Raw genomic sequence first — 26,898 nt, 5'->3', positions numbered from 1 at the left:
TGAGAGATATTCTACGTCAATGATGTTCGATTCCTTGGCGTGCTTACGTGCTGGAGTGGGATTCCGTAAACACAGAAACGAGCAAGACTCAGGGGCGGAAAAAGTGAAAATCATCTTGTGTCCAGATGTAATAATTCCTTACACCTTTGTTTATACATTTATATTAAATGCAATTATATGATAGCTGAATAATTTATACAGGGACATCATTTTATTTTTACTTCAATTTTTATTGTACCTGAGTTTTTGAATGTACTTCACTCCCACCCCTTCTACTAAGGAAGTTCCAACTCCACACAGAACCAAGACCGCAGATAGTAAGCAGTATTGAGTTACTGAGTATAGTACGTTCCAGAAATATGTTCGCGTTTTCCAGTGACGAAAGAGCTTTCAATATTGAATCATATTTTCGCACAGGTACTGTCCGTTTGCCTACGTCGCATCCCGATTTCCCCCACCTGCTTCTGCTCGCCCCTCTGTAATAGCTGGGCGGTCTTAGCTCTTTTCTGAAAACATTAATTTCTCTTAGGAATTGGAAGTTTACGTAATATTATACAGCTGTTTAATTTAACTTAAATAAAAGGGCCTCGTTAAGTAATTAACTGTCACGTGATTTCCTCCCTTTCTACAATCCTGAGGCATAACCACTTGGACGGACAGTAGATAGCATGTCTGAGTAATTTTATATTTTCGGGTCGGGCAGAAGTGAAGATTAAATTTACAGTACGTAGAGTAGGTACAGAATTATTTCAACATGAGTTACTAGTACGAAGGACGAAACTGGCAATTGGAATTAGATGCAATAGTCTATAGTGCGTTAATATGCACAAAAGAACTGAAGCCTGTATCAAATTGAACGGCCACCATTTTCAAAATTGTGTTTAAATATTCATATTATGATTATTTTTCAATTTAACTTCTTTCTCTATATTGTACGCTAATGTGCAGTAGACAGTATAATATACACTGCATAATGAATACGTTCGCATGGATAACTCACTTCGTGAGTAAAAACACTTATTCTTAATATAGTACTGTACTTTGATTAAAGAAAAACCTAATGAAAATTATCAAACTCAAAATCGCGATATTTCCTAGTTTACGTAAATGGATGAACTACTTTTCTTCCTTCCTATACCTAGTAGAGTGATTTGTGTTTTACGCCAGTATCATCGAACTCCAATCTTGGAGGGGGGAGCAAGCGGTGTTTCCGGTTCTCTAAAGGTATAGACAGGTTAATATTAAAAATGTTAGTAAAAATAAAATGATGTCCCTGTATATACTTTACAATAATCAGCCAAGATTCGTTTTGTAGACTACTACAGCCGAGTACTGTTTTAGTAACTTAAAAATAACATAACAGATAGAATGATTTCTGAATATTCTTGGTTAATACAATTACTATCTTCAGTAATAGTGAAAATAGGAAAAATGAACATTGCAAAATGAAGTTTAATCAGAATAGTCAGCCAAGGTTAGTTTTGCAGACTATTATAGCCGACAGCCATAAGAAATTGGAATTTTAATCTGTTTGTTTTTATTGATAATTTTCTATAATTACGCTAATGTGATTCTGACAAATAATCATGATTTATTGATTGAATACTGCTTCACAAATAACATATATAAAGATTTCTGAACATTCTTGGTTATTAAAATTATTACTGTATCTTCTGTAACGGCGAAAATGAGGAAAATTAACATTTCAAAATGAAGTTTCACCAGAATCGTTACTACGATTTCTGTTCGATACCAGCCTTGTAATATTTGGTACTAGGCCTAAGTTATTTAAAGAAGCAAGTCGAACCGTAGCACGCATACTGTCATCAGATAATTTGTCCCTTAGTCTTGACTTTGTTAGCTTCATAAATTAAAAAAAAAAATTGTTCACATACATATGAGCTACCGAAAATTGTTATAATTTTGAGTTGCAAATTTACGGACCATAGGATTCAGTTCAGGGCTCAAACATTTGTAAAAGGTAAGGAGGCCTGATTATTATATGCATGTTTTAACAACGTTGTATTCCCAATATCTAGCTGCAATCTAGTGGTACAGTTTCTACGTTTGCAGCAAGAGGTCGATAGAAAGGTTCTAGTTTATTTCGCAGGGTGCATGATTAATGCCAACTGTACATTGTACAACCCTCACTGAAGCACGTATTCGTAGCTGGCGCGTTCTGCGTGCTCCGGTGGCGCAAGCGTTCTCGTAGCGCATATGCGCTCTGATTGACATCCCTGTTCTACGTCAATGTCCCACCTCTTTTGAAGGCTAGAGTTGCCTCGGCTCCCCGCAACGAGTACTGGCACCCGTTCATAGATCCGTGGTCAAAGAGAGAAGCAAAATTTCAAATGCTTACTGTAAAAAGACTATGAGCCACACTAGAATTCTAATATTATTAGCCTAGTAGGGGGCGGATGTTGATGACAAGCCATCTTCTTATTTTTCACATTAGGACGATGCTTACTAATATAGAAATCCTTTCTACGTTAATATCAACGTAAAAATAATACATCTTGATTACACAACTTTTAGCACTGCATCACTTCGGAATATGTATGATAATACTTTCTTGTGTTAAATTCTAACATACCTTGTTTACATGTTTCGACCTTTATGGGTCATCTTCAGAACTGGTCGTTGTTGGTCTTGGCGCATCTTGTTTTGTTTCCTGTGAGGGTGTGTTCGTGTCGTGTAAAGTGGAGTCAAAGAGTGTGTGTGTGTTCTGAAATTGAGTTGTGTGTTGAGAATTTCATTCGGGTGTGTTTTTGTGTGTCCGTATATTTCATATTGTTCTAGTGTGTTTAGTTTCTGGCTTTTTGGTTAGATGTGTAGTATTTCCATGTCTGTGTTGATGTCTCTTTAGGTGTGGTTAGCATTTATGGTGTGTTCTGCATATGTGGAGGTGTTTTGTAATTTTGTTATGGCTGTGATGTGTTCTTTTAACGTGTTTGAAATGATCTGCCTGTCTGTCCTATGTTTGTAGACACCTGTGTGGTTGTATTTGTTTGTTTGTGTGTTGAGATGTTTTTGTAGAGTGTTATTTGCCCTGTATGTGATGTTGTAATTTAATTTCTTGAATGAGGGTGCAATCTTGTGTCTGTTTTTGTTTTCGTATGTTAGTGTGATATATTTTTTGTGTTTTTGTGCTTGTGTTGTATTATGTGTTTTGTGGTTATGTTTTGTCTTATGTATTATGTTGTCTATTATGTCTTATATTGCATTTTTTGCGTTTTTTTTACGTTTTTGAACTAATAGGTCATTTTTATTTTTTTTCGGCATTTATTGGTCATTTTTAATACTCCGAAGAACTTTTAAATCATTTGGAATGCATTTTATTTTCTTCTTTACCGATAGGTCTGTTAAATCATTTTCTAAGCAAATAGGTCAGTAGTAATTATCTACTGAATAAGTGAATAAAAGTGAAGTTTGAGTTCTGTAGTCCATCTCTCATTCCACTGAAAGCTTCATTTCACACAACGGAAGCAATATTAAAATGCTTGACAACAGCTTAGTTTAAGTGAGGGCTTTGACCACTACTGTTCTTTTGTCGGTACGACGGTGTCTTCAGAATTTATGTTTGGAAGGGGGAAACTTTCATCGTGTCCTGGACAGGACGTGCTTCGGAAGGGATGTCTACTATAGTAGACAGTATTTTTAACACTAAGATTACAAGAATGCACGCTGCTCCCACAATGTGTTTTGTCATTCACATTCCCTCATCTGGAAGATCTGGTAACAAACGAGAAGAGCGGAAGGATAAGGAGACGGAGAATGAAGGCACTGACATGAACCACCCCTGATTGAAACACATTGTAAACCCTCCTTAAAATCTATAGTTTTCCCTTAAAACCTTCATTTTGTTGCATGTTCTTTTCCTTTATCTTAGTTAACTTCCAGGACGTTGCCTCCTCTTTCCGAGATTTGCTGAGCAGTCACTGAAACAAAGTGGCTAATTTTTAAGAAGTTGTGGTGTGAGTACGGTGAATAATATTTAAATGTCATTTTCTTTTAATTTTATGTCATTTTTCCATTAGTTTAAGAGCATTTTAATCATCATTTTAAGTAAATGTTTAGGTCATCAACATGCGCCATATAGTCACAGGCCATAAACCAATGCAACTTAACAGGCGCGACCACATCCAATGACTCCAGCTCCCCTCGCTGCGTGTAAAATTAGCCGTTCCGCGCTGTCTCTCTCTGTAATATCTCGGTATCGATAGCAACTATAGACCTGTGTAACCACTCGTTTGATTTGTAACTGCGAGTTCTGCAATACTAAAGTTATAATACGCGTACGATACACTTTGAATGAACCGTAATGAATTATTTATAAATTTCTGGACGAAAATGCAATCAACCACATCAAGTTCCTCAGTGAATGATAACGAAGAAGATTTATTCAAGGTCGCGTTGAAGATCCCTAGAATACGAGTAAAATCCTTAAACGATTTGTCTTTATGTTTAAAATTGAATCAATTATGATACGCCAGGTCAAAGATGGGCATTCCTATGTATTTGCACCCTGTGCAAACACTTGTGTCCACTATTCTGACGATTGCATAACTTATAGCCACTCTTAATTTTGTCTCATCGAAGTCAGACATAGGCAACCATCTATTGCAGCACTTGAAAATCGAATTAAATCTATACTAATAATAAATCTGTAGCCGAAATTTTTCTGATAATTTTCGATTTTCCAAAAATAATTGGTCCTAACATATATAATTAACCACCCTGAAACCGAAAATTGCATTTTTTAAATTTTTGTTTGTATGTCTGTCTGTATGTTTGTTACTTTTTCACGAGATTTATATGAAAATTAGAATATAAATTAAGTTCGTTGTAACTTAGATTTTAGGCTATATGGCATTCAAAATACTTTATTTAAAAGGGGGGTTATAAGGGGGCCTGAATTAAATAAATCGAAATATCTCGCTTATTATTGATTTTTGTGAAAAATGTTACGTAACAAACGTTTCTTTAAAAATGATTTCCGATAAGTTTTATTCTTTCAAAAATTTTGATAGGACTGATATTTAATGAGATAAATGAGTTTTAAAATTAAAATAACGCCATCTAAGACGGTGCAATGAATTAAGAACAAATGACTTCGTCTATAAGGGGCCTTGGACAACAACAGTCGAAACAGGAGCCTTGGACATCAACATTCGAAAGCTATTAAACATAGCCTACAGAGAATGTTTCTGTGTTTGTACGAAGTAATATCAGAAGTAAATTAACCGATTTGTATAATTAATTATTATTTCACCATTGGAAAGTGTAGTTTCTCTAGATGGACATAATGCTGTAATGTTATTACAGTAACGTCTGAGTAAATCGAGGACAGGTAAGATTAAAATAGCTTCTTATGCACAGAAAATTTGATAGGCTATTTTGTACATTCGTTTTCTGTATTTCTTAAAATAATATTTATGTACACTCATTTTAATGTCAGAGAATTAACGAACAACGAGAGTATATTGATTTAGTATGCAGTAATAGTACGTTAGCTTAGCAATCCATTATTTTATAATTCAAATTTTAACTATGCTCAATTGAATCGTGTTAAAATACATAAAATATATATGCAATAAATGCAATGCAAAAAAAAATGGGTAATGAGCGAAGCAGATCATCTTGCGCTGTTGTAAAGTTGTTCCCTGAATCAAACGTCCTATTTTAATTATGTAATTACTTTATATTTATTTCTAACAGGTGCAGCGGAGCGCACGGGTACAGCTAGTACGTAATAAATTTAATTAAAGTTGTATAAAAAGACAGATTTTGTGAGTTACTTCCGATATGACTATTAGAACTGTGCAATGAGCGAGTACGGGACACTGATTTAGCTCATTCTCCACTGTGGACACCAATGCAATCTGTGCTCGATCAAATAAAACATTGGTACCCAACCCAAACGCAGCTCATACAGCGGCGTTAAAATGGACTGGACAGTTTCGAATCCCAGTCGCCCGCTCGCTCAAACAGCCAGTGAGACGTATGTGGGTTCTACGTCCAGTTAGCAGAGACTACATCACGCAGTGTTGTCATCTAGCATATCAACTTTTGTGTAGCTCTTTGTGACTTTTCTTGAGATATTACGAATGAAAGTTGTGAAAGTGTAGAAAATAAAATCAGAGATCAAATTTATTTTTAATATTTCCTTCTTTCATCTGAATATATTGATGTTATACCTTACTATACATTGCTGCATCTGGACTAACGTTTTCGATTTAATTAAAATATCATCAGGTCCTATATATTGTTATTTGTAATGAAAACTATATTAATAATGGATCCTAAAGTATTAAATTGAAAGATATTATTACCTTATTACATTGTGCTAATCTTTGTGAACATGTTGAATTAAAATTAAACGAATTAAATTATATAAATTGTACAGTTTATAAACATCAATTTTATAATGTAATTAAAATTATGATGTGCAGTACATATAGTTTTCTATATAAAAATATTTTATAAATAGAAACTAATTTTATCAGTATATCTATCAATTTGATCATATTTCAGAAGATGTAATTTTATAATGTCACTAAATCACTCGTAATTATCAGTTAAGTTAAAATTATTTAATTTTAACAGATTTTTTTCGAAGAGGAAATTCACTCTAATCATAAATTATTAGTTTTCTACTGCTCAGTATCACATTATTAAAATTCAACAATTTGGAAGAAAAATAAAAAAATTACTCATTTTCTTCTTGTTTATGAAAGTTCAATGTAAATTGCTGTTCATTTATTATGAGCACATCTGTTATTATCACGAGCAATATTTTAATTTTAAATAAGCTTACATTTATTCTTTGTTTATACTTTTCCTTCACAGGGGCATTTAAGTTATAAAAAATATAATGTGAAAACCAGATAAAAACACATTTTCTTCCAGATGACATTGTATTTATTATTATTGTAATATGGGCATATAGCGTTGTTGCCTTAGAGTCCTTTATTAACAAATACGTTCCTTTGTTTGCTGTTTACTCAATACAGGTATTGAAATTGTATAAAGTAATTACTCTATTATTTTCGTACTTTATTTCATTAATTTATTATTAGAAACAATGTTGTATTATTAAAATAAATGCATACAGAAAACTCGAATTTCTGTTTTGATTCTGTAAGCGATAGACTTCGCAATAGTGCCAGTAAATGGGACAGGAAAAGCTTAAGGGGGAGCGAGTTTCTGAGCCTATCCAGGTCCCAAATTGTCCGTACCATCCACGCGTCTGGAACTCCCAATGGACTTTCCGAGCGAGTTATCCAAATGAACTGAGACTGCTCTATTCAGTAACATACTGTACAAATGGGTGAGCAATATAGTGTCCTTGAACACTTCTAATGATTAGCACAAAAGTGTAAAACGACGCTGCGTATTGTCACGTATTTTGAAATTGGCATGTAAGACGCATCGTAATGATAGTTCTCAACTAATAATATAGTACTGTCAAGGACTTCATATAGCTCGTCTTGCTAAATGGCATAAATAGAAGACTTCGGCACAATCATAGTGTGCTGAGTTTCATCAGTATGAAAATCCCTTATTTATACCACGACACTATCAAAGAAAAACATTTGTTACGCGATTATGGGAGAAAAGAAATTTAAAGAACGATAGCACCACAGTTAGTATATACAGTCACGAAGCTCAATATGTAGTAAATATGCATCCATAGATAGTTGCTAACCACTAGGATCGCTAATATCGCCTCATTACAGACAATGCGAAATAGTACCTGCACAGTCTATTGTTTCTAGCATCCTCACAACTCAAGCTTCGTGACTGTATATACTAGACTGTGGTAGCACCACATGGAGGTAGCTCATTGTTTACCTAGGAAACGTCGCATTCGTCTCAGTGACTGGTCGGTGTAATCAGAGTCCAATCGTAATGTTCACAGTTCTTTGTTGAGTGGGCTACTTCAGAGTACTTGGTTCTCTCACCTGGTATCAGATGGGGAAAAGCTTCCCGACCATGTTTCACAGCGCACTCGTTGAAATTAGGTTCCCCGCGTATGCAGGCCTTGATATAAGGAGCTGGAACAGAGATCATCACTACTGAATAACAGATTGCAGTGTTCGTCTTGTACAACAGTCAACATTATTTTTGTCTTCGACAAATTGAAATAGAGAATGTAGTGGAAACAAGCGCTGTCAGCATCCTCGTACAGTACGTAAAATATCTCCGAGTCCGTCCTTCGTCAGCGAGAAAGGAGGGCAGAGAAGGAGAAACAAACAAGTGATTGTATAGCGCGGATTTTTATGCGTCTTTGTTAAAACTGAAAATATCTACTAGGGTAGACCAGGGTAATTGTAAACACTTTTCACTGATTTCAAATATATTTCAACATTACACAACCCTCAGTAACGATAAGGATGACAAAGAAACATTGTGTTATTTTTAGATCTTTCTTTTCCCTGAAAATGGGTTTAAAATAATAAGGTTGACTTTTTCATCTTTTAATTGCTAGTTTACATTTACCCTTTTGAGAGGGGGTAATTGTAAACACCAATTTTTGCACGGGCTATAAGACACTGAACATTTTTTGTTCTGTTTCAGAAGAAAGAGCTGTACTCCTTCCAACTCCAATTTTGGTCACCGGTACATTTCGTCCCTTTAACCTATGATATATGACGATATAGGAACTCAGTATCTCTCCTGAGCTTCACGATAACTGTAGTTACTATTTTTCACATTTGTGACAACCCTCTCTAAATCTTCTACGGTGTTGTTGGGTGGGGGTCTCTTTCTAATATAATTTCTTCGCATTTTGATTACTGAAAAGTACGAAATGTAACCATAGCAAAACATGTTTACAATTATCCTCAAGCATGATGATGGATGGAAGAGTGGAATAGAGAAAAATTCTCTCCGGCACCGGGATTTGAACCCGGGTTTTCAGCTCTACGTGCTGACGCTCTATCCACTAAGCCACACCGGATTCCCATCCCGATGTCGGATCGAATCCTCTCAGTTTAATATTTTCATTTTGTGTAATTCTCCGATAAGCAAGTTGTAATATAATAATAATAATAAATTGGGCTAACCGTCTATACTTACCTAGTTTGTATTTGGATTAAACATTAACGTTTTCGGCTCTTATTTTCAAATGTATGGAAATTGCCTGTTACATGATCAAATAGATACACCTTGTGTGTGATATACGTGTATGTACCCTTGATGACCTGCCATCGTTTACAACATATATAAAAATTAAAATTAAAACACTTATTACATTTAAAATCTATACTAATCTACATCTACAATAAAAGTCCCTTGTTTTATGTAACAATGTGGTTATCTTGAGGTTGTTATCACATGTAGTTCCTGTGTTGTTAAAATGTTTTTGAGTTGCATTGTGTTGCACGTATTAAAATGTTAAAATTCTGTTTGTTATATATTAACACACCAAGGATTCATGTTGTTTCACTTGCACAAGTCGAAGCACTGTACCACGATGAAATGTTGCGTAATATCAGTTACATTGATGTTTGTTGTTGTTTTCCTTCGGTTTGCCAAGGTTAGATGTTACAAATTCATCATTGTCACCATACGATATTCAGTTAAGCCTTTTACAGTGCGAACATAAATGTTGTTGTTACGTATGTGAATATACTGGTGGTTAAATCACTTTGTGATTTAAGACGGCGCTTATTCCGTCGGATCCCGGCTACTTAAGTCACTCATAACGAGTGCACCTCTGCACTGAAAGCATTGCTTCAAATATAAATACTTTATATTATTTCTAAATAGACTTAGGCCTATATGCTACTTTAATTGTATTTCCATTAATCTAATAAATGGAGTAGATTTACTTGTTATTTTATATACGTTAGAAAATACGCAAATAACTTATTTAAATTATTATAGAAAGAGGGGGACTTGCGCTAAGAAAACGTCTGTATATCCAATGGTATTTTTTTTAATTCCGATCGCTCTAATAGTATGGATGCTGTTCCTTGGGCACTTACGAAGTTAATAGTAAGAGTTTTTTTGCCTCTAAGTCTTCTTTTAATTGCAGGAACGATTTTTTCATATAGGTCGACTCCATATTTATTTTTTGAAGAGGTGGAAAAATTAAAATATCTTGAGCAACAGTAACAAATATAAACGACACTCGGGAGGAAATTAAACGCAAAATAAATGTGGTAAATCCCTGCTATTATTCGGTTGAGAAACTTAGCTTAGAAGCTGAAAGTTAGAATTTATGAAACAGTTATATTATCGGTTATTTTGTATGGTTGTGAAACTAGAACTCTCACTTTGAGAGAGGCAGAGAGGTTAAGGGTTTTCGAGAATAAGGTGCTTAGGAAAATATTTGGGAGTAAGAGGAATAAAGTTACAGGAGAATGGAGAACGTTACATATCGCAGAACTGCACGCATTGTATTCTTCACCTAACATAATTAGGAACATTAAATCCAGATATTTGAGATGGGCAGGGCATGTAGCACGTATGGGTGATTAAAGAAATATGTATAGAGCGTTTGTTGGGAGGCCTGATGGTCAGTCAGTCAATTTAAGGGAGCAGTGCATTATGGTAATAAATAATTAAAAGAATTTCAGTTTTGTTCTTTAAATGTGAAGAAATTTGATTCGAACAATTGAAACTTTTCGTTCTGCAGAGGAATTTTTTTCAATAATGTAATTTATTATCATAATACACTATTCTCTTAAATTGATTTGGTATATTGGGAATTAGATCAATGGCTTTCCCAGAACACGCTATGAATTGTTTCATATAAAATAATTTTTGTCTTGAAAAGGAAGCAAAAGCAAGCACAATAGTTTATCAAACTTTTTTGTTTTAAATATATCAAAAAGTAAGTCCATGAAACTAGTAACATTACTTACGGTTCATTCTGTATATGAATTAAATAATATATGAGAGCTAGACTAAACTTTAGCGTATTTTTTCATTTATTTTTATTGTTTGGATACTTCTCTGACAATATATATTTTTGCTTCATCATACATACTCTACTTTCAATCACCTCAACAAGATGGTTCGCTATTCCTTTTCGCTCTAGTTTTATATAAAGTATGTTTCCAACTACAGTGTCGAAGGCTTTCACATAATCAACAAATAAAATATGAGTCTCTTTATTATATTCGCGGTGTTTCTCAATTATTTATTTTGATATGATAATATTTTCTGCACATAATTTTCCTACTCTAAAACATCTATTACTATCAAGCAGCATAGTTCTTTTGTAATAACAGAATAAATTTAATAGATTTATTTGTGTTAATTTTATATAAGTTACGATACAAAATACGTAAATAACTTATTTTAATTATACTACAGATAGAGGGAAGCCCGCAAAGAAGACGCCTATGTACCCAATGGCATTACTTAAACTCCGAACGCTCTATAATAACCTCAATTGCAGTAAATAATAATAAGAAAAACTTGTTGAAGGAGCGTGAATGCCGCGCTACATACTGAACAATGAGAATGAATTGGTCGGTGGTGACTTCTTGTTCACTTTCAGAATCTGGATTGAGTACAAATAAGCGTTTTGAAAATGGTTGTGTAAAACAGTGGTGGGAAGTGTGCTTCATATCAGATGGATTCATTTTTACCAGGCAGCACATTTTCATTCCCAAACATATAGCGGGTCGAGTAGTTTCTTCTGGTACATCTATTACGTCACGTGGATGCATAAGCAGGTTCGTACGGGATCATTAAATAATATGATGTAATGTATTATAAATATTCTCCTGTAACGTTATATGACGTATAAAGAACATTCTCTTAGTTTAAACAAATTTTATGTGATGTTCGTAAAAGGTTTGCATTTCATAACCTCAGAATATGTTTTCATTCACTGCAACAGGATTGGTTTTGATAAATTAATTATTTGTATATATTGTGTAAAATGTATATATTGCTAATTTGTATATTGATTTTTGTTATTATTATTATTATTATTATTATTATTATTATTAATATTATTACTATTATTATTGTTATTATTATTATTATTATTATTATTATTATTATTATTATTATTATGTCCCTGTAACGTCATGTGATGTAGGAAGAACATTTTCTTAGTTTAAACAAATTTTTACTGACAGTTATAGTAAAAGACATGAATTTCATAATCTCAGAATATATGTTTTTGTTCACCGTGACAGATTTGATTTCATTAAATGAATTAATTGCATATTTTATATAATAGAGTATTTACAGTTAATGTGTATTATGTTTACTATTATGTTCTATAACATATATACTATTTCAGTATTATCATCGATCTAAATATATTTTCTATAATATGTAACACTAATATTTTGTACCTTTACTTGAAGCAAGTAAAGCGATAGGTTTGGAAGTAAATTCCGAAAAGACAAAGTATATGATTATGTATCGTGACCAGAATATTGTACGAAATGGAAACATAAAAATTTGAGATTTATCCTTCGAAGAGGTGGAAAAATTCAAATATTTTGGAGCAACAGTAACAAATATAAATGACACTCGGGAGGAAATTAAACGCAGAATAAATATGGGAAATTCATGTTATTATTTGGTTGAGAAGCTTTTGTCATCTAGTCTGCTGTTAAAAAAAATTTGAAAGTTAGAATTTATAAAACAGTTATATTATCGGTTGTTCTGTATGGTTGTGAAACTTGGACACTTAATTTGAGAGAGGAACAGAGATTAAGGGTGTTTGAGAATAAGGTTCTTAGGAAAATATTTGGGGCTAAGAGGGATGAAGTTACAGGAGAATGGAGAAAGTTACACAACGCAGAACTTCACGCATTGTATTCTTCACCTGAAATAATTAGAAACATTAAATCCAGACGTTTGAAATGGACAGGGCATGTAGCACGTATGGGCGAATCCAGAAATGCATATAGAGTGTTAGTTGGGAGGCCGGAGGAAAAAGACCTTTGGGGAGGCCGAGACGTAGATGGGAGGATAATATTAAAATGGATTTGAGGGAGATGGGATATGATGATAGAGAGTGAATTAATCTTGCACAGGATTGGGACCGATGCGGGCTTATGTGAGGGCGGCAATGAACCTTCGGATGCCTTAAAAGCCATTTGTGAGTAATATTTTGTACAGAGCTAGTTTTGCAGAGTTAGTGCGTTTATATACTTAAAAAGTAGCTGGACAGACTATTTCAATTTAGTAGCAATCCCACTTACAGTTGTCATGTTCCATTATTATTATTATTATTATTATTATTATTATTATTATTATTATTATTATTATTATTATTATTATTACGTACACGAAGTTAGGTTATACCTTTCGTAGCGTCCTGATATAAGCATTTAGGATCCAGGATATACTAACCGATAACTTTCCAAACTTCTCTGGGAACGAAAATGCGCTCCCTGTTTATTACTTACGCAGTGGTAGAGATGATTGGGCGACGTGCACAGCGGCTGCAAAGAGTATTAGCACTTGCCACATAGCGCTGACCCACACTTCTTCATGCACTCGCGTCTGAACGAAGTTTCAGTCTCCCTGCAATTATACGGTGTCATTATATGTACATTGAACAGCAAAAATGAACATAAAAATATGACGATTACACATACCGATGCAAAATATAGAAGCTCTCTTTTGTACACAGGCTATTAATGCTTTCGTACATAAATTTCTTCTAAATAACAGTTACATAACACGAATAAATCATTGTCAACGTTCGTGTGACTTCATGGACCATTATAGTAGCGATGCAAGTCTTCCAGTGAAGTTACAACTGCATTGCTGTAGGTTACAAATAAAATGTTACATAATTGTGTAGAAGTCTCGTCGCCTTACAGTAATGACTAAGGTAATGAAAATATTTTTCATTTAACAAGGTATGATCTCATCCTTGATCACGTTTACCCTTGGCTGATATCCGTTCTTAAATTCCTTTATACCTTTATATAAATCTCTAATGTTTTTATTTTTACTATTTGTTTCTACCTCATTCAGTTTTTCCTTCAAGTAACCTCTCTTTTTATTCCTAAGTGTACGACTTGCTTCCTGTCTTTCATTGATGGTGACTTGCTTGCAGACTCTCCATCAATCCTAAACAGATGGAAAAACTATTTTGCGCAACTACTAAATGTACATAGGCCAAATAGAAATGATCGGGACGAAATTGAAATACAAATTGCTCTACTTCCTTGGCCACTGATAGTCTTTCTCTGAATTCTCCAATTATCAAATAATGGTCAGAATTACAGTCTGCACCCATGAGTGTTCGAATGTCTTCTATACTAGTATGCCTCCGTTTATCTATCAAGATGTGATCTATTTGGTTGTGTGTTAATCCATCTGGAGAAGTCCAAGTATATTTATGTATATCACTGATGATCCCCAATAATTTCATCTACGTACGGAGTTAATCTTCTCAAAAGAATATTGGACAAAATTTTGTACGACGTCAACAAAAGTGATATTCCTCGAAAGTTACCACAGAAAATATCAGAGATAGTATCAAAATTGCAGCTGAGCAGAGCATAGGTTATTATGAAACTAAGAAAAAGAAACCGTGGTTTGATGATAATATTCTGATGCTTTTCCAATTCACTGCGGGCTAAAGCAGGGAGTTGCACTATCACCTTTACTTTTTAACTTTGCTCTAGAATATGGCATTAGGAAAGATCAGGATAACACAGAGGGTTTGGAATTGAACGGGTTGCATCAGTTTCTTGTCGATGCGGATGACGTGTATATGTTAGGAGAAAATCCACAAACGATTAGGGAAAACGCGGAAATTTTACTTGAAGCAAGTAAAGAGATAGGGTTGGAAGTAAATCCCGAAAAAACTAAGTATATGATTATATCTCGTGATCAGAATATTGTACGAAATGGAAATATAAAAATTGGAGATTTATCCTTCGAAGGGGTGGAAAAATTCAAATATCTTGGAGCAACAGTAACAAATATAAATGACACTCGGGAGGAAATTAAACGCAGAATAAATATGGGAAATGCCTGTTATTATTCGGTTGAGAAGCTTTTATCATCTAGTCTGCTGTCAAAAAATGTGAAAGTTAGAATTTATAAAACAGTTATATTACCGGTTGTTCTGTATGGTTGTGAAACTTGGACTCTCACTCTGAGAGAGGAACATAGGTTAAGGGTGTCTGAGAATAAGGTGCTTAGGAAAATATTTGGGGCTAAGAGGGATGAAGTTACAGGAGATATAGAGTGTTAATTGGGAGACCGGAGGGAAAAAGACCTTTAGGGAGGCCGAGACGTAGATGGGAGGATAATATTAAAATGGATTTGAGGGAGGTGGGATATGATGATAGAGACTGAATTAATCTTGCACAGGATAGGGACCGATGGCGGGCTTATGTAAGGGCGGCAGTAAACCTTCGGGTTCCTTAAAAACCATTTGTAAGTAAGTAAGTATGAAGTAGTTACAAGACCACCATCAACCAGTTTCATTATAGTGTATGAGTAGCCTAGAATCAAACTCCACTTTCTCCACATTATGAAATATGGGTTTAAAACACATTTTAGTGCGGAATTTTGCAGGGAATGTGATAAACTGCTCGTTTGGAGTCAAACCGGAATTTACCTGCCTTAATTTTAGTAGTAAAATTGCCGTTTGGAGTCTAAAAGCAAAGTTTTTCGTCTTTCGTGAAAAATCAGATTTATTTTTTTGAAAAAGTGCAGTTTGATTCTAGGTGACTCATATATTCGATATTATTATTATTATTATTATTATTATTATTATTATTATTATTATTATTATTATTATTATTATTATTATTATTATTATTGTTGTATAAAGCACGTATAACTGTTCAATTTGTTCATCTCCTTATAATGATACATCAGGCCTCGTTCTCCTTTCCATCAATTCTTCACCGTCATGTGCTCTACATAAAGACTAATATTACAATTAACTGTCACCATATTAATAATGCAGCGACATGAAAAACTTCGAATACAAGTCTCAATATGAATTGAATCGGAAAGTAAGTCTTATACCAAGTCCAAGTGTGTGGGCATTAAGTTTAATAAATAATATAGCCTATTCTTGGATGAATAGCGGGAGTTTAAACAATCAGTGAACTTCATTATACTTAGGTATAATAGGAACAATATATTTCTACTTATTGTGCTAGAGATCGAAAAAAAATCACAGTATTTCCTATGAAAAATTTTTACGCGCCTATGTTAGTCAACAGAAATCGGCTGCGTTCGTCCCAAAGTCATGTGACTCGTCCCTGTTTCGATGTTGATACCCAGTGCTGCTCATCGGAGTGACTACAACCGCGGAGGAATCGGAGATTACGAATAAAGCTCTCCACCGGTGATCTCCGATACTACCGCAGGTGGAACTGTGGACATACGGAGGGATGCGGGGGTTTGGAGCGAAGCGACAGTTAGCTCAAGGACGACCGGCGCGTACGGACTGACGGTAGTTGTGAGTGGAATAAAATGGCACCAAATCGGATATCCATCGCATGGAAATTATTCAATTTAGTTGAAGGTAATAATAAAGTCTCAAACTGTAAACTTTGTGGGCGAATTTACTCTAAGGGTGGTAGAACTTCGAATTTGTTAGACCATTTGAAGCGATCGCACAATCGCGAACTTGATGAAATCAATTACGCAAAACATTTGATACGATTCCTTTTTTTTTTTAGTGCTATTGTTCCCAAAGGCTCACAGTCTATGAAAAAGTCTTGAAATTTCTCTAAAACGTAACTTTCGAGGCAATAAAAGACGAATGAAATATTTACAAGACGACTTGAGTTATATTTTACTGCTTAGACAACTTGAATTATATTTTACTGTTTTGATTAAAATATTTCTGAATGAAACTAAAGAAACATCTGGTAATAATAGCCTATAATTAAAATTATCCTTAAGTTGATACCCACTTATATTTTTATTACAGAGCAAGAGTGACGCGTTTTAGAAGAGGCATTTCAAATACTGACACCCTTTAACACAATAATCACAATCCTGTCCGGTGAAGAATCTGAATAAATTATGTTGGACAGTAAACTTTATCCCATTGATAGCCCACGTTTCTTTTGTTTCATTCTGAAGCTCCCTTAATATATTTTACGTTAACTAAACCGATTAGAATAATAATTGACAAACCCTGTTTGCGATTAAACGAGAGTTTCTAGGAGAATTAAAGTATTAGGGTGCTATTCATAGACATTTCGCTAGCCCGCGCTACGAGCGTGCTAAACAGGATTCATATCATATATTATAGCTAACACTGTTTTATGAATACGAAAAACGTTAGTTCGCTGATCATCCACCGAAAGCCAGCGCTAAGGATGTCTATGAATACGGCCCTAAATGTTTACATTAGCTACTGAAAAAGCTTTACTTCTGCGTTAGTTTTGCAGTTAGATTGAATGTTATTAATTTGATCAATGACATAAAACTAATACGCCTTTCCACATATACTATGAATTTCAAAACTAGAAAAAAAAAATCTGTCAGCTAACGTAGCACTTTAAGCAACACAAAAAAGAGCCGAAGAAAGAGAGAGAGATTAACATAAAAGAGAGATTAAACAAAACAAATTAGAACTTATTTTAAAAGATATGCGGACGTCAGCGGACTCGAATCACTACCTGATCCGATTAAAGGAATGCTCAACGGAAAGTGTATGTCTGCGCCACAGCACATATACAACCTGCGCGGCATTAATCGGAGATAACCGGAGGTCTCCGATTGAAAGCGTGCAAACAACCGCTCCGGAGAAAACCTAATCATAAGCAGCACTATTGATACCCCTTAGTAGCCTTCTGCGCAGCTCTACACGCTCTCTGTACTATACTAACTCTGTGAATTCAGCCGATCTGTGGAGGAACTTACGAACAATAGGCTTAGGACGCAGGTAGACGGGACACCATTCACAGTAGACGCACTGAAAGACCACTTTGTATCGACACAATCAACAGGTGTGAACGAAACAACGTACAATTGACGAACTAACCAGTATTCACCTACCAGAGAGGGAAAGGTTTCACTTTCTGTACCTCTCACGTGATGACGTAAGGAAGGCAATAAAACGTATCCCGATTAAAGCTGAAGGATCAGATCGAATAGGAAAAAAACTGCTCCAGAAAATTATTGACATAATACTGCCAACCTTGACGCACATTTTTAACGCCTCACTCATAACCTCTACATATCCTAGACTTTGGAAACAAGCCCTCATTAGACCAATCCTGAAAAATAAATTTCCTGAATCTCCAAACGACTATAGACCAATCAGTATCCTGTCAACTCTATACTGAGGATCACGTAAGAGTAATTCCTAAAAGATTAATTTGGCCGTCTCTTCAGTGTTACCAATACTAGATATCACCAAAAGAGGATAAAATCACACAATGACATGTACCATAATAATAATAATAATAATATAGTATTAACAATAAGATATCTTGGATATTTACCACATCTCATCTTTAAGTTGGGGTGATGTTTTCTAAAAGGTTGAATAATTTGTGAAATAGTATATTTTTCTTCTGGACCTCTCGCACATTATGTTAGTAGTTAGTAGATTAATGTATGATCTAATGTTAAAATATATTTTGTCTGACAACATGAAATTCATTGCTTTGATGAAAAAATTTACGAATCACGAGACCTAACCTAACAATGTATTTTGTTTGATCACGTGAAATGATTAGTATCAATATCGAAAACGAATGCCACTTTGAAGAATCTTTACTCTATTATTGTAATAAAAGTCTAAACACGAAAGAAATTAATTAAAATGTGAAATGATATTTCTATCGATTACTCAAGGGCATGTATCATATGAAATATGTTATATTTATAGGCCTATACACTTAGCCTTCATGACTCTAATGTTGAAATTCGAACCACAACACAAAGCAATACATACAATAACTATTATGTATTAATATTAATACTGATATTAGTTAATTATTAGTATATTCAAATTTCACTAGCTTCCTGTAATGGGCTCAGTAATATATAATAATTTGAATTTTCAGAATTTAAACTATTGACAACTTGTGTCATTGCTGTCAACATGACAGTTATAATATCACTACCACTTGTAGTATTTCTCAGTACCAAAATTCGAAACCAAGTTGGCAAAAGAAAATCCAACCTGCAAAGTAGAAAATCACCATAAGCTAGTAGATTATGGTGATTTTCTACTTTGCTAGCTTATGTAGTAATGGGGGGGAAAATGGTTAGGTTTCACCCTTACGGTATTAAGTAAGCTGACCCGGACTATAGCAAAAGCACTGGAGCGCGTAGTACATAAGCAACTGACGGGCTACTTCAACGAGCATCGCTTACTTGATGGCTGCCAGTCTGGCTTCTGATCAGGACATAATACTACTACTGCCCTTTTAAAAATTATTGAAAACACTCGAGAAGTGATTGAAAGTTATAGTGTGGTGTCGTAGGCTAAGGTAGCATGCGTAGGATTCACGTTACGGAATGAGTGCTGGTTCGAGTCCTCATGGAGGAAGAAATTTTCTCATGAAATTTCGGCCAGTGTATGGGATCAGTGCCTATCTAGCATCGTGATCCATTTGGGAAGCTCCGGTAGATAGTGAAATCCGGTTACGACAACCAGCTATAACTGTTGGGGAGGATCATCACACGACACCTCCTTTCTGGTTGAATGATCGTTCGGCCGTGTTGAGGCATGTGGGCGTGAAACCAGCAGTCAGCTGGTCTGTCCCGGCCCTTAATAGGCTGTAGCGCCGCTGATTTCTTATAGTGTATTTTTTTAGTAAAGAAAATATGGAGCCTCACGTGAGAAAGAAGAGCCGTATTTTCTATTTAATATTCTTCCGCTGTTATTAATTTTATTTACAACTAGCCGTACCCATGCGTTCCGCTGCACCTGTTAGAAATAAATATAAAGTAATTACATAATTAAAATAGGACGTTTGATCCAGGGAACATTCGTGTTTGATAGAAGGATAAATCGTTTAATATGTTACTTAATTGAAATTGTATTTAAATAATTAAAATGCGATCATTTTGGTCCAGAGAGCACTCATTTGGTGCAATGACAATTCCTTTAACATTTTTCTTATTTGTTATTACCAAAGCTCGGAAGTTGGGGACTTGTGTCTTTGAACGTGGCTAAGCGACCGGACTTCAATGTCAACAAACTCCCGCTTCCAGCACGGAGGTACTGTCAGGTCTGCTATAAAAGTGGTTCCTGGCTGGAACAACATAATGATAATATTATGATAGGTTGAAACATCTAATTTTATAGCATATATATAAATAAACATGCAAAATACATCAAATTTACAGTTCTGCTCTGTACATTTCATTACAGTGTATGACTACATCATTCGAAGATTTTCGAACCCATAAATTCTTCGTCTGTTAGTTAAACATGATTTGAAACGAAGGAAACTTATTTCCATGTCACATGAAGTGACGGGAGAAAACTTTAATTTTTTTATTTTATTTATTTTAACTAGCTACCTAGTGAGTACAAATTGCATTTATAAAATAAAAATGTTTCTAGCCACTACCGTAAGAGTCAGGCTCATGTACGGTGTGGTCTTAGTGAATAATATAACATAAAATTTACAAGGACAGTTTACTAAATACAGTAATTAACGTAATTCAAACCAATAAGTACAACACAAGAGCAAGAATAAAGAAGAAAGGGAAAACGAGAGAAAAATACACATTTAATATAAATTGACAATCCGACAGAAGCCAGTGATATTCAATAAAAACATGAATATAGTCGATAGAAATAAAAGGTAAAAAAAGTACATTTGTTACTATTATATATCATGGATAATTTTACAAAATTCTTTTTTAAAAGTTTCAATTTTAAAAAATTTCAAATTTGGAAAATGGTTTGAAATTTTATTATAAAGTCTTGGGCCTAAATAAAATACTGAATATTTCACTGTCACTGTTTCCTGTTCGATTTTCAGCAGAGCTCGTATCTGAGAAAGATAAGTATATCCTAAATTTTTCTCGCAAATAGTTTTCAATTAGTGTATCACTACTAGGGAAGGTCCCTCTACGACTTGATCCATGGCTATGGACAAATTCTCCATCAATTTAAAGGACTGCAATGTCTTTCAATGAATGCCCGTTTCCAGCTCTAGTTTATGTGTGGTACAACTTACAAGATATAAACTCTGCATTAGAAGAAAATAATGTATCTCCTCAGAATTCCTCCACGAAATTCTGTACCTAAAATTTAAGAAATGCATTTTCAAACTTCCATAACACCCATTCGAATAACACGTATTTTCTATTTCCTCAAACAGACCGTTTACCTGTAATTCTCTTAATGTCATTGGCTTCGACGTGACACAGTTTATTCGTTCGTCTTCTTGCCATTCGATGTGACCACTTTCTTAGTACAAACGACTGTCCCTGAGAACTTGCAGCGTGAGCTTTGTGTACGTTATGCCTGTAACCTTACTCAAGCACACGACACACAAGTCCCCAAGATCCGAGCTTTGGTTATTACACGCAACTATAGTTTAATAAAGATTGACGTATCATTTAGTTTTAATGTGTAAACTTTATATTACTTGCTATATGGTTCCATTGAATTATGGTAATAACTTAATTTTAACCCTTGTTTTCTACGTCTTCAGTAAATGGCGCTTGGCCCACTATGGTTCTGAAACCTTCAAATAACTTAAATAGTGATACAGCATAAACAGTGATATGTAATTACATTTCTTTCTTTCGAAAATGTAAGAATTCACGATCTCCTATGTACCATTGCCATGGAATGAATAAATGTGTTTTTTCTTCCTAGTCAAAAATTTTATATTTTGCACATGGGAATTACTGCAGGAACAACAACGCTACAATCTGAGGCGGCGGTGAAAACGTATTGTATTGTTATTTTAAAAGTCTATCAGACCTACCAAATTTTGCATAGAATAAAACTTATCGGAAATCATTTTTCTTATGTAACATTTGTCACAAAAAAGCAATAATAAGAGAGATTTTTCGATTTAATTCAGGCCCCGTTAAATGAAATATTTTGAATGCCATATAGCCTAAAATCTAAATTACAAAGAACTTAATTTATATTTCAATTTTCATCGAAATCCGTTCAGCCATTATCGAGTGAAAAGGTAAAAAACATCCAGACAGACAGACATACAAACAAAAACGTCAAAAAAGCGATTTTCGGTCTCAGGATGAATAATTATAGGCTACATGTTAACACCAATTATTTTTGGAAAAGCAAAAATTACCAGAAAATTTTCGGCTACATATTTATTATTAGTATATATTATATTATATTATATTATATTACATTATATAAAAAGTGCGTTGATAACGGATGTACTCCGATAAGAAAGTTTTTAATTTGTTGTGGGGGCTCTTGAATCTCAGAAGCAACAACTTTTACAACAGCGCAACATAGCCTAATCTGCTTGGCTCATTACCCAATTTTTTTTTGCATTGCATTTATTGCATATATAGTCTATTTTATGTATTTTAACACGATTCGATTGAGCATAGTTAAAATTTGAATTATAAAATAATGGATTGCTAAGCTAACGTACTATTACTGCATACTAAATCAATACACTCTCGTTGTTCGTTAATTCTCTGAGATTAAAATGAGTGTGTACATAAATATTATTTAAAGAAATACAGAAAACGAATGTACAAAAAAGCCTATCAAATTTTCTGTGCATAGGAAGCTATTTTAATCTTACCTGTCCTCGATTTACTAAGAAGTTATTGTAATAACATTATAGCATTATGTCCATCTAGAGAAACTACACTTTCCAATGGTGAAATAATAATTAATTATGCAAATCGGTTAATTTAGCTTCTGATATTACTGTACTTCATACAAACACAGAAACAATGTCTGTAGGCTAAGTTTAATAGCTTTCGATTGTTGCTGTCCAAGGCCCCTTTTTCGATTGTTGTTGTCCAAGGCCCCTTATAGACGAAGTCATTTGTTATTTCATTGCACCATCTTAGATGGCGTTATTTTAATTTCAAAACTCATTTATCTCATTAAATATCAGTCCTATCAAAATTTTGTAAAGAATAAAACTTATGGGAAATCATTTTTAAAGAAACTTTTGTATGTAACATTTTTCACAAAAATCAATAATAAGCGAGATATTTCGATTTATTTAATTCAGGCCCCCTTATAACCCCCCCTTTTAAATAAAGTATTTTGAATACCATATAGCCTAAAATCTAAGTTACAACGAATTTAATTTATATTCCAATTTTCACATAAATCGGTTCAGCCATTATCGCGTGAAAAGGTAACAAACATACAGACAGACATACAAACAAAAATTTCAAAAATGCGATTTTCAGTTTCAGGCTGGTTAATTATATATGTTAGGACCAATTACTTTTGGAAAATCGAAAATTACCAGAAAAATTTCGGCTACAGATTTATTATTAGTATAGATTTCTTCTCTGTTTAAATGTACAAATGCCAGCGCTGATTTAAACAATTGACTCCGTTTCATAGATAATATTAAGTTAGTGCTTATCACTGTTATCTTTTGAAACTGACACACAGCCTGTCTTAAGCAATCCAAGTAGATCTGTACCCAGATGTGTACATGACATAGGTTCGCTGCTTCTTTCTCAACCCATCATAGGCACAGAGTAGACATCATCACAAAATTCCAGGAAAGAGATGCAATTGTTGTTTAACACTAAAGTTGAGCAATAGTGCAATTAGAATAAGTACCTACAATTCAATGTCGGAAGAGTAATTAAATATTGCTTCAGCATGTATTAAATTAGCTGATTGTAGAACTGAACATGAATTTTGTTTGCCTGACGTTAGTAAACACAGAACAAATAGTGATGGATAAACGAACACATAAACAACTTGTTTTCTTTAATGGCGGGGAGTAATTTTCTGCATGTCAACAGCTTTTATGAATTACATAAAATCCTTGTACAGTCAGTAAACTGTCATAATTCTTACTAAAGCCCGGTTCAGACGGTGCGTGTTTCTGTGATGGATTCCAAGGTGGCTGCGCTGATGGCTAGCCTGCGTGCTCACTTGCTGGAAGTAATGCGCTCTGGTGGCTCCTTTGATGGCTAGCTTGCTGGATTCAAAGAGTTTGTAATATATAACTAGAGACATCAACGGCGCTAGTTTAGCGTACAAAATTGAACCGCTGTTCGGCCGCCATTAAAGGGAGTTGATGCTTCGCCGGGAGTGCGAGCAGTTCATGCTTATTGAGGAGTACGAATAAATATAAGTACACTTGAAGGGAAATAATAAGAAAATGGTGAAATACTGCGCCGCAAATAATTGTTCGAACATAGCTACTATTGTAGGATGCTCAGGAAAGCATGCATATCTTAATATTTGAAAGAATGTTCCAAATGCAGTTCCTCCTTTGAATGTGTTTACAGAATGTCGGAATATTTCTTGGATAAAGTTTTTCCAGAAACACATTAATCAGGTTTATAAGGTTGATTTCAACAATGTATGTAAGGGTTAGATGCCATCATATTACAGTGGATTATAATAGCAGAGTGCATAAGAAAATCCTCAGACTATATCTGTCTAAAACTCCTTTGTTTCACAGTAAATGAATTAAGCATGTAATTTCCGTACATTGTACAGTATGTACTTCTAGTTTTTGGTTGTATTAAATGCAAAGAAATTAGTGAAAATGTAGCTGATGGCCTAGCTAGGCCTATTATTACCACTGCTACTAGATCTACTATGGCCACTACTACTAGGCCTACTAATACCACCAAAACTAGACCTACTATTAGGCCTATTCTTACCACTACTACTAGACCTACTATTACCACAAAAACTAGGCCTACTACTACCACTAATACTAGGCCTATTATTACCACTACTACTAGGCCTACTATTACCACTAATACTAGGTTTATTATTACCCTACTACTAACTAGGTCTCACTACTACTAGGCCTACTAATACCACCAAAACTAGACCTACTATTACGACTACTGTTAGGCCTATTATTACCATTACTACTAGACCTACTATTACCACAAAAACCAAGCCTACTACTACCACTAATACTAGGCCTACTATTACCGCTACTAATTGTATTAACAAGTCTGTACTGACTTCTAACTTGGTGGTCACCAACTACACAATGAATAGATTGTTTTGTGATAAAATTTATTCTCATTATATTTTAAATCAGTTTCCAGAATTTTTATGATCTCATATTTCACCACTAAATATTTTCTAAGCACCATATGCCTTCCTCTTCCTTTGCATGAAAGGACTGAAATATAGATCATTTTAAATATTACAGTAAATATCCATTATTGTGTCCTTAAAACAATACTAGTAATACTGAAAATTAATGCTGACATTGCCATTATTCAATATTTCACATACTTATCCCGAGTGTACATGGGTGATTTAATTTATTTTTTAGAATATCGTCAAATATGAATCATTATAATACTTTAATAAATATAGCGCTCCTCTGCCATTCATGTTTATTTCATCACGACTCATCCTTTGTAAAAGATGTTTGAAACAGTGTCTATCACCAGGCTACATCAATGTATTGTGATACTGTTCTTGAATTTCGCGCCGCAAACACTCCCTTTAATGGCGGATGCTAGCCGATTCAATTTGTGACATTTTTCTTGCCTTCCACTCACGGGTATGTGTCTCTAGTAAGTATTACAAACTCTTTGGCTGGATTTCGAGGGTAGGTTCCTTGCTATTTTTCGTGAAGGTTTGCAGGCTGGAACCAAAGATGATGGTATAATAGCACCACTGTAACCGTGTCGACATGTTCGTTGTTTTCCAACTAAACCTGTTTTTTCTATATTCCTTAGTTTCTAAGAAACAGCAATTAAATATCGGACTTTGGCTGTTTTTCACTTATGGCTTAAGTACCTTATTACGACATTTACTATTGTTAAAGGCTGTGTGGTATATCTTGTCTCACTGTGAAAAGAGAGAGAAAGGAGGTATGTCTTATTTCGTCTGTATTGTTATGGCGAAAGGGAGAGTGGAGCGGTGCCGTCCATCCATCCAGTGGCGGAAGGGACTAGTTGATACATTCTCTAGCACAAAATAAAATAACAAAATATCTCTCTTCGTACTGTGTAATTCCGTCACTGAGCTTGTCTTTCAAGAAACTGACTTCCGGCAGCCTGTACAATAACAAGATTTTGAAAGGAATCCTGAAAATTTACAACTCTCCTATAATCTCCACCCTCATTTGAAGGGATTTGGTTTTATTGCTACTGAGACAAGATTAACCTTACCAGTTATAATGTAGGACTTTAGTTGTTTTTCACTCACGGTTTAGTTTCTTTTTGACCATGAGTGTTGGCAACAGATGAAACAGCAGAGCTTTTCCAATTCGAACTGTGAAAAGAGCCAGCTCCGTGAGAGCAACAACCATCACCGTAGCCAACACGGAAGCCAGCATCGTATCCACCACGGCACCCAGCTTTCAAGCCAGCAAGGAAACAAGCACCGTCTGAACCGGACTTTAGTTTAGATTGGTGTTCTTGTTGGGCGAGCGCAATGTAACGCGTTACCTATGACTTCCATGTTCTGAAATCTGAAATTGCTGAAACATTTCTACCACCAATGAACTTCATGTACAGTACCAACTTCATTATTTTATCACGTTGCAGCTCCTGCATCTTTGTCACTAGACTTTTAATTATTATTAAAAATACCTTTGATTATAGTTTCTACTGAATGGTGATAAAAACAGAATTTACAACAGCTTCTGCCTTTGTGTGACTCGGCACCTTGGCTGTAATTTTTTAATCTGGATATGTCTGTTTTAATAATCCAGACTACCGGCGTAGCTCAGGTGGTTGTGCTTTTTTCTGCTGATCTGGAGATCCGCTTGGTCATGGGTTTGATTTCCTCTTGGACTGATTACTTGGTTGGGTTTTTTCCGA

General features: G+C 34.6%; 1 protein-coding gene across 4 annotated transcripts in view; it reads right to left on the bottom strand.

Annotated features, from left to right (window-relative positions):
* LOC138699645 (protein takeout-like) overlaps nt 1-26,898 on the bottom strand; it is a 59,501-nt gene that overhangs the window by 18,821 nt on the left and 13,782 nt on the right. For 2 of the 4 annotated variants that reach the window (XM_069825682.1, XM_069825683.1), the window contains exons 2-3: nt 13,392-13,509; nt 7,965-8,057 (exon numbers count right to left, since the gene is read on the bottom strand). In XM_069825682.1, the coding sequence (XP_069681783.1) occupies nt 7,965-8,057; nt 13,392-13,455 (157 nt within the window). In that variant the 5' untranslated portion in view covers nt 13,456-13,509. Of the gene's footprint in view, nt 1-7,964; nt 8,058-13,391; nt 13,510-13,583; nt 13,714-23,944; nt 24,076-26,898 lie in introns of those variants that run through there. The other 2 variants (XM_069825681.1, XM_069825684.1) reach the window with 2 other exon arrangements.

This window comes from Periplaneta americana, chromosome 5 (genome assembly GCF_040183065.1).
Source record: "Periplaneta americana isolate PAMFEO1 chromosome 5, P.americana_PAMFEO1_priV1, whole genome shotgun sequence".
NCBI classification, from domain to species: Eukaryota; Metazoa; Arthropoda; class Insecta; order Blattodea; family Blattidae; genus Periplaneta; species Periplaneta americana.
Note: the sequence above shows the minus strand (reverse complement) of the source record. Positions and strands in the feature narration are given on the sequence as shown.